General features: G+C 31.6%; 4 protein-coding genes across 8 annotated transcripts; 2 read left to right on the top strand and 2 right to left on the bottom strand.

Annotated features, from left to right (window-relative positions):
• The first annotated feature begins 1584 nt into the window (after positions 1–1584).
• Positions 1585–2730, top strand: LOC127255805 (EG45-like domain containing protein). 2 transcript variants are annotated; one of them, XM_051281544.1, is made up of 3 exons: positions 1585–1738; positions 1852–2155; positions 2551–2730. In XM_051281544.1, exons 1-3 carry the CDS (start codon positions 1618–1620, stop codon positions 2555–2557), a joined length of 432 nt encoding a protein of 143 aa, XP_051137501.1. In that variant the 5' UTR covers positions 1585–1617; the 3' UTR covers positions 2558–2730. The 2 variants fall into 2 exon arrangements, with proteins under 2 accessions (XP_051137501.1, XP_051137502.1); XM_051281545.1 differs by lacking the exon at positions 2551–2730 and having other exon boundaries at positions 1852–2535.
• A 1359-nt stretch (positions 2731–4089) lies between these two features.
• Positions 4090–6657, top strand: LOC127255457 (probable histone H2A variant 3). Its single transcript, XM_051280986.1, has 2 exons — positions 4090–4363; positions 6175–6657. The coding sequence occupies exons 1-2, from the start codon at positions 4253–4255 to the stop codon at positions 6469–6471; spliced, it is 408 nt and encodes a 135-aa protein (XP_051136943.1). The 5' UTR covers positions 4090–4252; the 3' UTR covers positions 6472–6657.
• A 44-nt stretch (positions 6658–6701) lies between these two features.
• Positions 6702–11009, bottom strand: LOC127255455 (3-ketoacyl-CoA synthase 11-like). 4 transcript variants are annotated; one of them, XM_051280984.1, is made up of 3 exons: positions 10870–11009; positions 10642–10788; positions 6702–8517 (listed from the first exon to the last, which is right to left on the bottom strand). In XM_051280984.1, the coding sequence occupies exon 3, from the start codon at positions 8488–8490 to the stop codon at positions 6946–6948; it is 1545 nt and encodes a 514-aa protein (XP_051136941.1). In that variant the 5' UTR covers positions 8491–8517; positions 10642–10788; positions 10870–11009; the 3' UTR covers positions 6702–6945. The 4 variants fall into 4 exon arrangements, with proteins under 4 accessions (XP_051136941.1, XP_051136938.1, XP_051136940.1 ...); XM_051280981.1 differs by lacking the exons at positions 10642–10788; positions 10870–11009 and adding an exon at positions 9102–9264; XM_051280983.1 differs by lacking the exons at positions 10642–10788; positions 10870–11009 and adding an exon at positions 9077–9243.
• Positions 10989–13249, bottom strand: LOC127255456 (uncharacterized). The gene is made up of 4 exons (XM_051280985.1): positions 13089–13249; positions 12795–12985; positions 11826–11948; positions 10989–11386 (listed from the first exon to the last, which is right to left on the bottom strand). The coding sequence occupies exons 2-4, from the start codon at positions 12949–12951 to the stop codon at positions 11169–11171; spliced, it is 498 nt and encodes a 165-aa protein (XP_051136942.1). The 5' UTR covers positions 12952–12985; positions 13089–13249; the 3' UTR covers positions 10989–11168.
• Between the last annotated feature and the right edge of the window lie 2660 nt (positions 13250–15909).

Genomic DNA, 15909 nt, shown 5'->3' with positions numbered 1-15909 from the left:
TAATACTAATAGAATGACATTTGTACAAAAAATTATACAAATTTTAGGATATATTTAATGTTAAGTACAATGACGCAAAAGGTAAATGTGATTCTTAAAGACGGAGGGAGATAGTATGATTTAATAAAAATAATTATAAATTAAGATTAAGATGACTAAAAAATTTAATTAAAATAAAAAAATTATAAATTATGAATTTTAAAATGTGATTAAAACGTATAATTATACTTTAAAAAAAAATGACAAATTACCTGAAACATACAAAAATATAAATAATTGAAAAATTAAGCAGGACGAATATAATATTTATTTATAATAGAAATCAACCAACATGTTTTCCACGAAGACTCAAACTCGAGACTTAAGCTTTAACACTATGTTAAAATATTTATTAAATTATATACTGTGTATCAAACAAGATTTGAAGACATCATATTCATTACCCCATAATCACGAGTTCATATTATTTGATCATTTCTTACACAATTGTATTTCAAATATATTTTGAAAATATTTTGTATTGATTCAGAAATTGTAAAAATATAATTTTGATATAAATAAACTACATAAATTTTAACATAATATTTCTGTATATATATATATATATATTTGGCGAATAATATGCAATAAACTAATTTTGCAAACATACCTAAAGAGAATCTATACACTTGATGGAGAAAAAGTTATATTATACAGTTGACCTCTAAATATTTTTTATTTTTTATTTTTTATTTCTAAGAGTATGCTTTTAACATATAAATATGCATACGCTTTCTTAAAAAATATTAATATAACACATATTTATTATTTTTATATTCATTATATAATTTTTATACTTTATGTAAAAATAAAAAAAAATCATTCCAATTATCTCACAAACAAACCCACCATAAAAAGTTTTCCAATTTTATTTTATTTATTAAAAACGCATTAAACATAAGTAAAAGATTTAAATAAAAACTCTCCCAAATTAAAACAACACACTCTTAAATCTTAATTTAGAGTTTTTTCCGGTTTAGTTTGAAATTTTTTTATTTGAATTTTTGTTTAAATATTATTTTGATGTAGTATTTTGTTAAAAGAAAAAATATATTTTAATGAGAAATTTTCAAAAAATATTTCACATGTATACCTCGACTTTTGTCATATATTTATCCCGCTGGTAAAATATATTCACATGTTTGAAAAAATCGGTATTTATATCATTTAGTCGCGCATAGCCGCTCGTGATCCCGCGTCACCGCGGATGGTGTGAACGTCACACGCAGTCAAATGACAAAAATAGTTATTTTTGTAAATTTATAAATATATTTTGTGAGCGAGATAAATACAAAACAAAAGTTATAATGAGTATATTATGAGATATTTTTTTTTGCAATTTTCTCTATTTTTATTAAAACGGTAGAGAACAAATAATAATATTAATTTCTGTTTGAAATAACAAAATATTGTTTGTTTATAAAATATTAGTAGTAATTAAATATATTTTTTTTAAAAAAAATAGTATATTTATATATATTCTCCTTTCCACACTGTAACATGCGTGTATATATATATATATATATATATATAGTGATCAAAGTTGAGAGAATAATTCAAATAAATATTAGCCTTAGGATGTTGAAGCCGAAAATTCGATTCCTATGGCTCCTCCTCTTCTTCTTCTTCATCGGACGGCAAATTCGATTTTCCGGCGCCGACATTGGAACCGCCAGCCAATACGTTCCTCCGTACACTCGTAAGTTTCCGATAGACGACGACTCAAATCAATCAATTGTAAAAATCAAAATCTCTCCTTCAGATCGAACGGCAAATCAATTTCAGTTTTGCGTTTTCATTTCTGATCTGCAGCGACGGCGTGCTACGGCAGCGATTTCAGCCAGTTTCCGACGAGCAACCTGTTCGCGGCGGCGGGGGAGGGGATTTGGGAGAATGGCGCCGCCTGCGGGCGGCGGTACTCCCTCCGGTGCATCAGCGGAGGCGCGCCGACGGCCTGCGTCGCCGGAGAGTTGACGGTCGAGGTTAAGATTGTGGACCGGGCGGCCACCTCCGTATCCCAGCCGAGCCGGCCCGGTTCAAGCCTCGTCTTATCCAACACGGCTTTCCAGAAAATCGCCGATCCTGCGGTTCCTTACTTGAACATTGAATTTGAACAGTGAGTATTCATTCCCCCTTCACACGCTTTATTAATTTGGAAACACGTTTTTAAATTTTATTCTCAAAACACGTTTTTTAATTTTATTCCCCAAAAAATAAAGAAATCGCACGTAAATGTAAAATAAATTAAAATTAATCGCATCTACCCAATTTTGTAAAGTTAAAATTGATTTTATCAATATTTAATAATAGTATTAATAATTATGAATTTTAGTTGTAATACCTTTTTTTTATTTAAAAAAATATTGCATGAAAGTTAATTAAATATTAATTACTGTTACAATTTCAAAAAAAGACAGTGCTGAATGAAACGTGTGATACTTGCCCAACTACCTAATTTTTATAAAAAAAAAATAATTATGATAATTTTTATTTTTTTATTTTTACTTTCAGGATTTAATCTGTTTGGTGGTGAGTGATTAAGGTAAATTATTTTTGTTAATTATTTTGCACTGATTGTGTTTTTGTACCAAGAAATGTGTAATGCTTACTTGTTGCTTAAATTTCTTCTTCTGCTTTTATTATTGTTATTATATTTTATAAAAATTTGTAGCATTAGAGTTTTGATTAGTAAGAATTTAAATAATTATTTATTGCAATATTATTAGATGTTGAGTTATTTATTTATTTTAATAATAATAGAACCCCCCAAAAAAAATATATATATATATATAATTATTATTATTTAGGAATAGTCAAAATATTGACCTAGTGATATAGGTTAGAACTTATATGGTGGGTGGCCGTCACTACATTTACATTTTCATTTTTATTTTTATTTTCTAATTTAATTTTATTTTCACAAGTCACGAGTGTTTTTCTAGAACAGCTGACCTAAATTTGAGAAAGTATTTTTATTGCAATAAAAATATTTAATGGATTCTTTTAAAAGTCAATTAAAATTAAAACGAACTAATATACATGATATTATATAGACAAGCATATGTCATCCTTTGATCTATGTAATATTTCTATACATATATGATTTTTATTTTTATTTTTTTTAAAAAATACATATCTATGAAGATATAGATGGAAATTTGAGATGCAATAAAAAAAAAATTAACTTGAAATATAACATTAATTAATAATAAGATTTTTACTACTACTACTATTATTATTATTATTATTATTTATTTTATTTTGCCTCAATCATATGTATGAACACTCATCTTATTATCACCCAACCAATACAAATAGTGTGTGTGTGTTTTTTTTTAAAAATAGTTTACTTTATTTATTTTATTTGAATATTAATTTGAATATGATATTTTATTTGAGTAAATAGTAGGGTTTTTTTTTATTTTTATTTTTAATAAGAAATGGCAATTATTTTATAGTAAAAAAAAAAATTGAAATCAAACTCTACAAAAATTTGTTTTAATTTGTACTACAAGAAAATAGTATTAAATTTAATGCTACAAGCACGAATATATTGACACGATGTTGTACTCTTGTTATTAAAAATACTTATAATATTTAAATTAATGCATACGAAAATAAATAAATAAAATGATTGAAATTTTTAAAATATATATATATATATATGCTTTTGACCTAACATTAGATTTATTAATTTCCAACACAAAGTTGCTTGAAAACATGATTAATAATATATCACTTATGAAAATTTAACTACCTTAATTATTTTCTATATCGTTTAAAGCACATCATACGTACACACACAAATAAAATTATAATTGGGCCTTAAACCATAAGCCCAAATCCACGGGAAAAGCCCATGGTCTATTTAAATAAAATTATAAGTGGGCCTCAAATCATAGGCCCAAATCCATGGGAAAAAGCCTGCGGCCCAATAATATATTTGAAATTACACTATAATCAGGCCCAAATTCAAAAAGGCCCATGGGCCAATTGGATAAGATACTGTATTGACTTTCAGCCCATAAGCCCTAATAATGACCAAATTTCCAAACTCCCATAGAAATCTGCGGCACCGCATCGACGGGGGAGGCGAGAGTCGGTGGAGTATCTTCGATCTCCTGCCATTGTTTTCCCTCTGCGAAGCTTCGGATCTGCGTCTGGTTAATTTGTGAATTCTTCAATAGTTCTGTAGATCTGGTAAGAAATTGGAATGTCGGGGAAAGGCGCGAAAGGATTGTTGACGGGGAAGACTCCGGCGTCGAAGGACAAAGATAAGGACAAGAAGAAACCGACCTCTCGCTCTTCTCGTGCTGGTCTTCAGGTTTTTGTTTTCGTTCTCTCTTTTTAAATTCCCCGATCGTTTCAATTTCTACGGCTGCAATTTTCGCTTCTCTGTTAATTTTTGTTGAAACAAAGTTGGATTCGTATGGTGATTTTATTTATCGCTGACTGTGGAATGCGAGTTAAAATCCTAGGCTTGGAATCTGCTAGCTGATTCGTTTCGGTAATGTGTTTTTGTGATTTTGCCATTTTTTTGGGTTAATTTCTTGCAGAGTTAGGGTTTTGGGTAACGCTTTGATTTCCCTCATTGCATGTTGTGTTAGAATGCGATGATTGATTACTCTATTCAGTAGTTATCTTTCGTTATCTGAATTATGTTTATTAGTGTTTTGTAAAGAGATTGAATTTGTGGGTTCTTTTTTAGAAGATTGATGGCTTGATAGATAAGCACATGTTAGCTCTATCCTTCCAACAGGATAAAATTGAATTTTGAAGTTTAAGAACTTGAAGTTGTTCAAATTTAGATAGCTGCTTCTTAATGGGTGTCGAAATATGTGAGCATCTGTACTAGGCAATGGAACTTGGGTACATTGTATTCGATTTCTGAATGTGTAACAAAGATTTAGGTTTTTCGGTGCTTGCAAGCAACCTGTCTCGTTTTCGGAAGGCAGCAGTATAGGAAATTGCAAGTTTCTAGCTGGTATAGATTTTGATAACTAATGTTTGTAAAAAAAGTAGTTTGCGGAGGTACAAAGTAAAAATTATCACGGGGAATGAGGGGTAGAGAGTTTTGTTTGTTCAGTGGAATGAATTTGATTTTATGACATGTCGTGGATCATTCATGTTATCTTGTGCTGAAATTGGGTGTAGTCGTTTCTCTGGATTCAGAGGATTGTTGTTTTATGAATGCATAATGTTTAAGAGCTCCATTTTTCATGTCGATGGAAAAGGGTACGGCCATATTAGATATAAATATATATGTGTGTGTGTGTGTCTTAGCAATACTGTATGCCTATAATCCTAACTTGTAATAGAAATTTAATATTTGCTTGATTCAAGATTGTGATTGGGAAACCTATTAGTCTGTTACAATGGTCAAGCTAGACACTTGTATCGAGTGTACAAATAACTGAGTGCTAGTAACATGAACTCTGCATGTTTTTCCAATTCCACCTCCTCTGAGAACCTTCCAATCCTTTTCATTGACTCATAATGAGAGACCTTACTTTTTGCATTAATGTTTCCGGTGATTTTCATTATATAACATCTTTATCGTAGGTTTATTGATTGCTATTCATTCAATAAATTTTCTTTGTTTCATATTTGTTGATGGTTTGTTAACAATGCTCTATCGTGAAACTTGATGTTTTGGGCTACTTTTGCACATATGAAAATTTTTGCATGGCCAAGAGCTTGAATATGTTGCTGATCAAGTTTGGGTTTACTAAAATAACTGAGCAACTAAGTACAAGTTCCGGGAGGATAGCTACCTATAATTTTGATAAGTAATACTGAACAACATTTAGCGTATTTTGATTATTATTTGAGCTTATTTTGTATTATTATTTGCCATGAATGGTATAATGTTCTTCATGTTGAACCATCACAAGTAATACATTAACTAAAGTCCCATAAAGAAAAACATGTTTTAAATCTTAATTACGTATCCCGAATCAAATTTAACTTTGGATGAGATGTTCGAACTTTTTTCCCCATGTTTTTGTAAGTTTGGTTAAAAGGTATCATGATCGTTACGTTTTCCAAGTACAAACAATTAGAAAGCTGTACATTGCACATATTTCTTACGTTGAAAAGTAGATGTTCATAATCTGCAATGTAACATTTCCACAGTTCCCTGTGGGGCGTATCCACCGGCTCCTGAAGGAACGGGTGACTGCTCATGGAAGGGTGGGCGCAACTGCAGCCGTCTACTCTGCGGCCATTTTGGAATACCTAACTGCAGAAGTGCTGGAGCTGGCCGGAAACGCTAGCAAGGATTTGAAGGTGAAGCGTATCACACCACGGCACCTCCAGCTGGCCATCCGTGGAGACGAGGAGCTCGACACTCTCATCAAAGGAACCATAGCTGGCGGTGGGGTAATTCCGCACATACACAAGTCCCTCATCAACAAGTCGTCCAAGGAGTAAACCCTTAATATTGTTCTCTCTATTTGTCGAGTTTTAGATTATTATCATTGTAGTCGGTCTGTTTGGGGCAAGCTATGAAAGCTGGAAACCGATGGTAATTGGATTCTATTTATCGGTGTAATGTCCATAGTAGGATTCTAATTGGATTCGAATGAATGCGAGTTGTTACGGCAAAGCCCACAAGAATACCAGGATGTCGATGCAATAATTTAACCGAAAGATCGGTCTAGTAAAGATTCAAGTAGGTTTGAAATTAGCAATGGGGATTGGATTCTACCCTAAAACCTAAACAGGGGAGTGACACAGGGAGTACACAACTAAAGAAGGATCGAGCACAGTACAGACAGCACATATAACACATATACGATGACTGAAAAATACTGACGTAAAATCATAACAACACTAACCTGTGAGAGATTCCCAGTCCAGTTGAAGCTGCTGCTGCTACACATTGTGCTGTTGTATGTGGTAAACCTAAGAATTAATCGAAGAGATCTTAGGAACCTCTACAGGAAACTGATGAATTTCATTACTCCACGGGCTCTTCTCCTTCGACGGGTTTATAGTCCTCAGAGCTTTCCACACTGCACTGTTGCACTTGAACCCGGACCCAAACGCGATCTGCCATGTCCGGTCGCCTCTCTTGATCCTTCCCTTGGCTTCCGAATACGCCAATTCGTACCAGAGGGAGCTGCTCGAGGTGTTTCCGAACCGATACAATGTCATCCTCGAAGGCTCCATGTGCCAATCCGACAGCTGAAGGTTCTTCTCAACCTCATCCAGCACGGCCCTTCCGCCGGCATGGATGCAGAAATGTTCGAACGCCAATTTGAAGTCCGGGATGTAAGGCTTCAGCTTCATCTTAAATAGCTTTTTCCCAACCAAGGTTGCGAAGAAAAGGAGCTGTTCGGACATGGGAAGGACGAGAGGGCCGAGAGTTGTGATGTTTGTCTTCAAGGCATCGCCAGCTACAGCCATCAAGTCTTTCGATAGAGAAACACCGATCTTGCCAATGGGATCCTCCGTCTGTGTGACACAAGAGAAGCATTTATCGTTGGAGCCTTTGTGCGTCCGGACAGTGTGGACCAACCGGTACTTTGCTCTCCAGTACTCAGATCTTTTGTTCGACAGCAAGATTGCAGCGCCTCCCATACGGAAGAGACAGTTTGAAACGAGCATAGATCTCTCATTCCCAAAATACCAATTCAGTGTAATGTTCTCCATGCTGATCACCAAAGCGTAAGTGTTCGCGTGCACCTGTAGAAGATCCTTAGCAAGATCGATGGATATCAAGCCGGCACTACAGCCCATACCCCCGAGGTTGTAACTGATAATGTTTCCTCTGAGCTTGTAATGGTTAACAACCATGGCGGACAAAGAAGGCGTCGGATTAAAAAGACTGCAATTCACAATCAAAATGCCAATGTCCTTAGGCTTCAAAGATGTCTTGGCAAGCAGATCATCAATGGCGCCGAACATTACTGTCTCAGCTTCTTTCCTTGCTTCAGCCATACACGGATTTGGCGGTACCCTCAAAACTGCCTCAGGAAGATAAGTCGATTCACCAAGGCCGGACCTCTCAAGAATCTTCCGCTGGAATTCAAGATTCTCGGGAGTAAATGTACCCGTCAAGGATGATCTCTCCATGAAAATCTGCCTAGTGCATTTCCTAGCATCTTCGGGCTTATAACAAGCAAAATTCACAAGGTACACAGGGCGGGGGCGTGTGAGGAAATAGACTGTCGACAAGAACACCAGAAGTGCCGAGCAAACTATCACTGATATAAGATTGAATCTAAGATGGTTCCATAGAACAGAAAGGTCTTGCAGAGAGAACGTCGACAATTGAGCTGCAACCACCACCACCAGGGGAGATAAAAATAGATACATGCCATGGGTAATCAAGTAATGGTATCCAAGCTTCACATACTTCAGTTTAACTGACTGTTTGAAATCGGGGAGCTTTTGTGAAGAGGAAGATGGCTGCATTAGAGGCGTGTTTAAATTCTTCTCACTCATTTTTCAGTGCTCAAATCTTCGACTCAGCTGTAAATATCAAACTTCGTGGATCAGAAAATTTAGATGAACAAAGATCTCAAAATTAATGTAACCGTGTAGAATAGCATTTGTAGTTCAGATTCATATAAGATTTTAAACTACGATTCAAAAACAGTTGCTGGATCTACATTTGAAAATTCCCCAAAAGTTTACGGTTATTTAATTCAATCATTATTAACGCAAATTAAAATCGAATCGATACACAAAAAGGAGATAAAATGCACCTTCAAAGTCTCAATCGCAATGCAGGTCCAAATCGCAGAGCAAATCAAAGGACAATTTGCGAAACAAATAAACATACGCACAAATGACGTCGAATAATTCCTACTTCATCACCAGAAATCGGCTTCGCCGGACTCATTCATGCTCAAAAAACTCAAAATCGGTAACTGAAAAACAACTATTACATAAATACACATACACATTCGCCACACAAACAACAACGACGACGGCAGAAGATTCCAATCTCAACAACACAATCCACGTGCCCAACAAACTCAAAATCGAGAAAAAGGAATAAAATATTTCCAAAGATGATCCTACACACCAGGCCAGATCGGTCAGACGCTAACCTTTCCTTGTTTGCGGTGAAGATTCCGCCCAAGAAAACCTCCAACGAGCGTATCTTAGAGAGAGGAAGAGAGGAATGTAGAGCGAGAAAGAGGGGTCAATAATACTCGCCAAACGACGAATTTGAATGCATGCTGGAAGTGTTCTTTCCATATACATTATATATATATATAATTATATATAAACCTTTTTAAAAATATATATATTATTTATAAAATCTAATGTATAAAATGAATTTTATCTCCATAAAATTAAAATATAATAATATCATATATATATATGTCTCTTTTATAATTAAAATAAAAATAAAATTAAATATTTTTATTTGTAATTAATATTATATTATTGAATTGTAGCACGGGAATTTGTCAATTTGTCAAATAATGCATTACCGAATATGATTAGGATTAGTTTATAAAAATTTAAGCAGGCCAAAAAAAATAGGAAGAGATTGGTTTAAACGACATTGAAAAAGGCAAAAGTGACATTTTCTCCTTTTAGATATTCTCCACTTGATAATGGAATATGAGTGATGTATGCATTCTGGGATTTATTTGCCAATAGAAATGACTTTATTATAAATAAATAAAACCATAGACCAAGAGATAACCGATTCCTATACATACTAAATAATAAATACCAAGCATTTATTGAAATATTGAAAAGGGATTCCCTTGTTGGTAAGGAGGTGGCAGGATTTTATTTTTAATAAGATAACTATTAAACATATAAATATTTTTAATAACAAATAATAAACCGAATTATATGACATTATCTCAGATAATATATACTGTTATTGATTTTATTATAATAAATATATTCATAAAGTATAATATAGAAACTTTCATATGACAATATAAATATATTTTTTATGGACAAATTAAAACGATAAAACAAATATAATTTATTTTATTTTTATTTTTTTGTGAATAATGGAGTATTTTTCATCAATATTTATAGTAGTATATTTAAAACCTATTTATGTCAATTCCTAATAGTGTTTCTTAATCAATCAAAAAACATACAAGCAATCATTGTAGCACACGTTTTTTTTATAAAAAAAAATAATAAATATTAAATATAATATTTTCAAATAATAAATATAACAAAACTAATTAAAGACTTTTTTATTTTATTTAAATTTTTTAAAAAAAAAAAAAAAAAAAACACGAGTTTGGAAGCAATGTGTGTATGAAAGAGAAGGAATAGGCGACAAAAGGGGAGAGTGATGAATCAGTCAAACTGTCAAATTCAAATATGGTGACAAGAAGCGTGACCATTTTTGGGCCTTCTTCCTGTTCGCTAATCCACAATTATCAGCGGACACCATTTCACGTGAAACTTCTCCAACCATAAATTTTATATCTTTTGTTTTTATATATAATTATTTTTACTAATATATTTTTAATTATTTATTAATTATATTCCTCCTAAATTCATCTATCTATTTTATTTTTATTTTAATATATAATCATCAATATCATTTTCGAAATCAAAAATAAAATAAAAAATATAACGCTTATTAAATCGGATTTTATGTACCTGGCAGATGCGCTCACCCACGTGCCACAGCTGTACGCAAATGCAGGAGGACGACGAGGAGAAAAGTGGATTTGAGTTGGCCACTCCTTGCGGAAAACGACACCGTTTCATCACCAGTCACCACGTGCTGCTGCTGCTGCTGCTGCACTGCACATGTATGCAAGCAAGTAAATAAACAAACGTCAATATATCGTAAATAAATTCGACAAGAATCGCATTTCATTCCACCTCCACCTCATTAAAATCGTGTTTTGGCTTCTCACCCAATTGAGGAGCTCCAAATAACGATCAAAATGGCCCCTGCATTCCTGCCTAACAAAACAATATATATATATATGTGCAGTGTATAACGAACGACTAATAGTACTCAGCAGAAACTGGTTTTCAGACATTAGATGATCTTTTAGCAGAAACCCCAATGAATAATTGATTAATGACACGCCAATAATGTTGAGATCCCAAAACTGGATTATATATATAGTCTATCAGAGAGTACTAGTGTAGCTCCATTGAGAGGCTGAAACCTTTTACTTCTTGGGCTGGGGTTGGTTCAGGAACTTGGTGACGACGTAGCAGTCCGGTGGAGTGATGTTTGTGTAGTAATTTTGGATTGTGTCCGTGATTTCGAACTCAAATTTCTTGTAGAACTTGATTGCATCCTCATTGTTTGTCTGTACGTGCAGGTAGATCTCGCCAATGCTCTGCTTCAAGCAAAGATCAAGCACATGATTCAACAGCTTAGAACCTACAGATCATACGACGAATTTAGTCAACACACTGTCAAAGAAGAAAAAAATGATCTCAGGAATGTAGACATGCTGCTATATCCATTTTCAATGATCTATGCTGAAACGTATCGAATTCAAGAGTTACAATGAAAACAAATAAGTTCTTTTTATCTGGGATATGCTGAAAAATGATGTAGAGGGAACTTTTCTATTGAAAGGAAAAGCTTGTTTATGTGTAAGTTCAATTTACAAAGAGGCACAGAACCGCCGGTTAATGATTTCTAACTACTAATTGGTCGAACCAAAAGCCCAAGCATTTTCATTGTGGTCTCTTCCAAGCATCATGAGAGCCACAATGTTAATTATTAAAGAATTTGATTTAGTGAGATGAAATGTTTCAGCATTTAACCAGAAGGAACACCACAGACAAAAAAGGAAGACAAGTAGATCACATACCAATGCCTAACCCACGATACGGCGCCAAAACACCCAACGTCATTATGTATACACGAACACCTCCACCTTCCTTCTTCTCAAGACGGCATGCAATGGATCCAACACAGATGTCACTGTAATAGGCTGCACACAAGAATCTTATCAAAATTATGGATGGCTGCTAAATCTTCCAGAGGTTTGGCAAACAAGAACGGGCAGAACAGCAAGTTTCCTAATGTCCCCAACAATTAGTTTCCTTTTACCTTTTCTCAATTTACTCTTCTGCATTTTCTCATGGTTTTTATGATCATCTTCTTCCATTATGCTCTTTAGAACATACTATCTAATGCTAAAACTAGAACTTCAATATTTTGAAAGCACAGAATTCTAATTTGTGTTTCCATCATTATATGAAACCATACAATACTCCAGCACTAGTTAATTAGTTTTCCCATTATATGAACACAGTATTCAAGCTTGAATGGAAGTAATGAATCTGAAGATAAACAAAGAATGAAACATTCAACTGTCACCATTTCACCTGTTCCTTAGTTTGCCCATTATAATATCAAAGTGTTTCAGCTTTAATGGAAGTATTGAATCTGAAGATATACAGAGCAGAAAACATTCAAGTGTCACCATTAAAGAGAAAACAAGATCCAAAAGGATTCAATCAGAATGTAAAGGCCTTGCTCAAACCAGGATTCCCACAATCAATAATCACCAGTTACTATGAGCTCATAAGCCTAAAATTCTTATGAATTCTATGAAGCAACAAAAATTATAATTCATTGGTTACTTTCTATCTAATTCAACACAAATCACGCCTGAAACCCTAAAAAAAGAACAGAACAAACCAACCCAAACCAAAATAAATTAAGAAACCAAATCATAATTTTGAACTCAAATCAGTATATGAAAAACAACAGAAAATCTCCCGTTTGCATCCGACACCGAAAAAACTGCAAAATCCTCGGAGATTAAACACACCTAATTTCGTAAACTCGCCAGAGGCGAGAGCATCGGCGTAATACTTATCGTTGTACCGAACGGGAAACAGGGCAGTGTTGAGCTTTTTCAGCTGCATCAAATTCTTGTCCCGCACACCATCCAATGAAATCGACATCTCCCTCCCTCCTGCCCCCATTACAGCCACGAAATCGCCTTCAATCACTGTTTTTCTGCATGTTTGAAAATAAAAATCGAACGATTCAGAACGGCGACAAAAGCCGCGCTCTCAATTACGCATTACCCATTGAAATGTAGAGGCATAGAAACACTTACAGGAAGATGATTTAGGGAGACGCGGAGGAGATTGACCAGAGCGGCGGCAGAGATGAACAATAGGGCGGCGGCGGAGGATTGGGGTGAAGAGTTTTACGTAAAAAAGGAATAAGACAATTGCATTGGTCAGAAAAAATTAAAATATTAATAAAATATATGTAAATTTATTTTCTTCTTGAGATTGTATTTTCAAACATTAGGGGTTTGTTTAAATATGTTTAAAGAGTTTTTTTTTTTTTTAAAGATAACTAATCTTATATAAATAATAATTTGTATGTAATATTTTATTGTGTTATTAACAAATAATATCAAAATAAGTTTCAAAATTCAAAAGAGAAATTTATTTTTATTTCAAACTTATATTTATATTCCTCCTGTAAACTACTGGTGTGTTTGTTTGGGGTTTGGATTTTGAGTTGGAATTTGAATATAAAAATTTTGAATTTGAATAGTTATATGATGTGATATAAATAGGCGATATTTTGAATGTAAAATTGATTTTTAGTATAATATAAAAAATAAAAAATAGGTATTTGATTTGATATTTTTGAAAAAAAAAATAAGATGAATTGTGGAAATCTAATCCAATCCTCCAAACAAACACGCCTACGTAGCTATGGCTTGGTAAAAAAAATGATGTTTTAATACTTTCTTTGTTTTTTTAATTGTGTTCAAATAATTGTACATGAATTTTAAAAAATAAATAATTATTATTATTTTCTTTTTTGTCTTTATAATGAAGAAAGTATAAAAATATTATGATTAGAAAAAGAAACTAGAACATTTTCTATGATAATAAAAAAAAAAGGAAAAAGTTAAGCATACTCATGAAGCATTAAGGTAAGATACTTAAAACTAAAATGGAATATTATAGAAATGAATTATTAAATCATTAATAAAAAGTAATATAGTAAATAAAAAAATAAAAAATTATTTATAAATTTAAGAATGACAAAAAAAAAAAAAAAGAAAAAAAAATTAACATAATTGTAACAGCAAAATATAATATAAAAATTTTATTTTAATCACATTTGAAATTTAAATTAAAACCAAATACACAAACATTAATAAATTTGAATTTCAAGGTGAGATGTCGGTCAATTTCCATCAACTTTACATATATTTATATATTTTTTTCACTTAATCCACATGTGGTTTTTTTTTTTTTTTTTGTATTTTAATTTTTAAGAAATAAAAATAAAAAATTGACATGAGATATATTGGAAAACTTTTGAAAGAAAAAAAAAATACAAATCTTATACTTTTACCAAATAATTTTTTTTAAAAAACAAAAACACCACGTCAATATTAAATTATCATATCACATCAATTTTATTTATTCATTATTTTTTTTTTTGAATTATTACATTTTTAGTTTCAAACTTTAAACCATAACAAAAAAAAATAAAAATTATACAATTAAATTATATCAAATTCAATACAAATTCATGATTTGTTAATTAACTTTATATTCGTAGATAGTACGATTAGAATATATAAAAAATGTATACATATACGATCAAAATATATTGTATATATATTATTTACTCATAAAAATTAATAATTTAACACAAAATATTAAATTTTTTTTACTGAAATTATCTTTAAACTTTACATAAATATATATATATATGTATTTATAAAAAAAAAAATACAAAATAAACACACCCATGTACGACCAAGCAATGACCGGATTACATAATTGACAATAATTTATTATTGTAGATAAAAAATTATTGTAACGCAAATCAATTTAGGGTTAATATGGTACCTTATTAGTAATTTTTTTTTTCAATATTAAAAAAAATAATATATACATATTAACACAATATATATAATATACTTCATCAATCCTTTAACTATTTATCCATTTTTTCATTTTGGTCGCCTAGTAACAAAGTATTCATTTTTTATTTTTTTTTTAGTAATTGTACTATCTACCTAATGTTACAAATACCTTTTCAATTTACAATATATTACACAAATGTAGTTACTTTATATTATATTGTACTAATAAGGTTAATTTATTTTTTTTATATTTATTTCTACTTTATCCCAATATAATATTAATATTTTTAAAACTTCGTGAAAAAAAACAAATAAATATATAGATATGGGACGGAGTGAGTATATAATTTATCCAATCACAAAATTAAACAATTTTTATATCAAATATAAAAAATACTCCATCCGTTCCATTTACCATGTCCATATTTCCGTTTACGTCCCACATCTCATCTCATTTTTTTTAAAAAAAAAAATAATTACGCATCTTAATCTTATTTTAAATTTTCTAATTTAATTTTTTTTAATTTTAATTAAATTAATTAGTTATCTTAATTTTAATCTATAATGATTTATATTATAGGTTAATTATTTTCACTAATTTATTATTAATTACCTACTAATTACACTTATTCTAAATTCTCGTATCCACTGTGACCGAGACACCCATTGTGGGACGGACAGAGTATATCAATTTAAAAATACAAAGCGAACAGACTCATTAAATACATTACCAAAAATTGAAGGCCCAATGTTGAAAATATAAAATTTATTTTAACCCAAAGAAAAGAAAAGCCCACAAGTGATGAAGCAATACTCTCTATTCTCTATATAATTTAAGGCAAAAATAAAAAATAGTCACATTAAAATCTTAATTTTTCATTTTTAGTCTCATTCAAAAAAAATTTATCAAAACTAGTCCCATTAAAACACTTATTTATCAATTTTGATCCTGGGCAGTTAATTCGGATCCAACATGGGCGTATTCTGTAGAACACACCGTGTTTTTATTCCTTCATACCAGACCTACTGTCCA

This window comes from Andrographis paniculata, unplaced genomic scaffold (genome assembly GCF_009805555.1).
Source record: "Andrographis paniculata isolate CXL003 unplaced genomic scaffold, ASM980555v1 Contig54END, whole genome shotgun sequence".
In the NCBI taxonomy this organism is placed as follows: Eukaryota; Viridiplantae; Streptophyta; class Magnoliopsida; order Lamiales; family Acanthaceae; genus Andrographis; species Andrographis paniculata.
Note: the sequence above shows the minus strand (reverse complement) of the source record. Positions and strands in the feature narration are given on the sequence as shown.

Coding starts and splice junctions, on each gene's coding strand:
- LOC127255455 (XM_051280984.1), bottom strand. CDS start 8,490: ATGAGTGAGAAGAATTTAAACACGCCTCTAATGCAGCCATCTTCCTCT.
- LOC127255456 (XM_051280985.1), bottom strand. CDS start 12,951: ATGGGGGCAGGAGGGAGGGAGATGTCGATTTCATTGGATGGTGTGCGG. Junction 11,949..12,794: donor TGGCGAGTTTACGAAATTAG/GTGTGTTTAATC, acceptor TCTTGTGTGCAG/CCTATTACAGTGACATCTGT. Junction 11,387..11,825: donor GTATCGTGGGTTAGGCATTG/GTATGTGATCTA, acceptor TATGATCTGTAG/GTTCTAAGCTGTTGAATCAT.
- LOC127255805 (XM_051281544.1), top strand. CDS start 1,618: ATGTTGAAGCCGAAAATTCGATTCCTATGGCTCCTCCTCTTCTTCTTC. Junction 1,739..1,851: donor ATACGTTCCTCCGTACACTC/GTAAGTTTCCGA, acceptor TCTGATCTGCAG/CGACGGCGTGCTACGGCAGC.
- LOC127255457 (XM_051280986.1), top strand. CDS start 4,253: ATGTCGGGGAAAGGCGCGAAAGGATTGTTGACGGGGAAGACTCCGGCG. Junction 4,364..6,174: donor CTTCTCGTGCTGGTCTTCAG/GTTTTTGTTTTC, acceptor ACATTTCCACAG/TTCCCTGTGGGGCGTATCCA.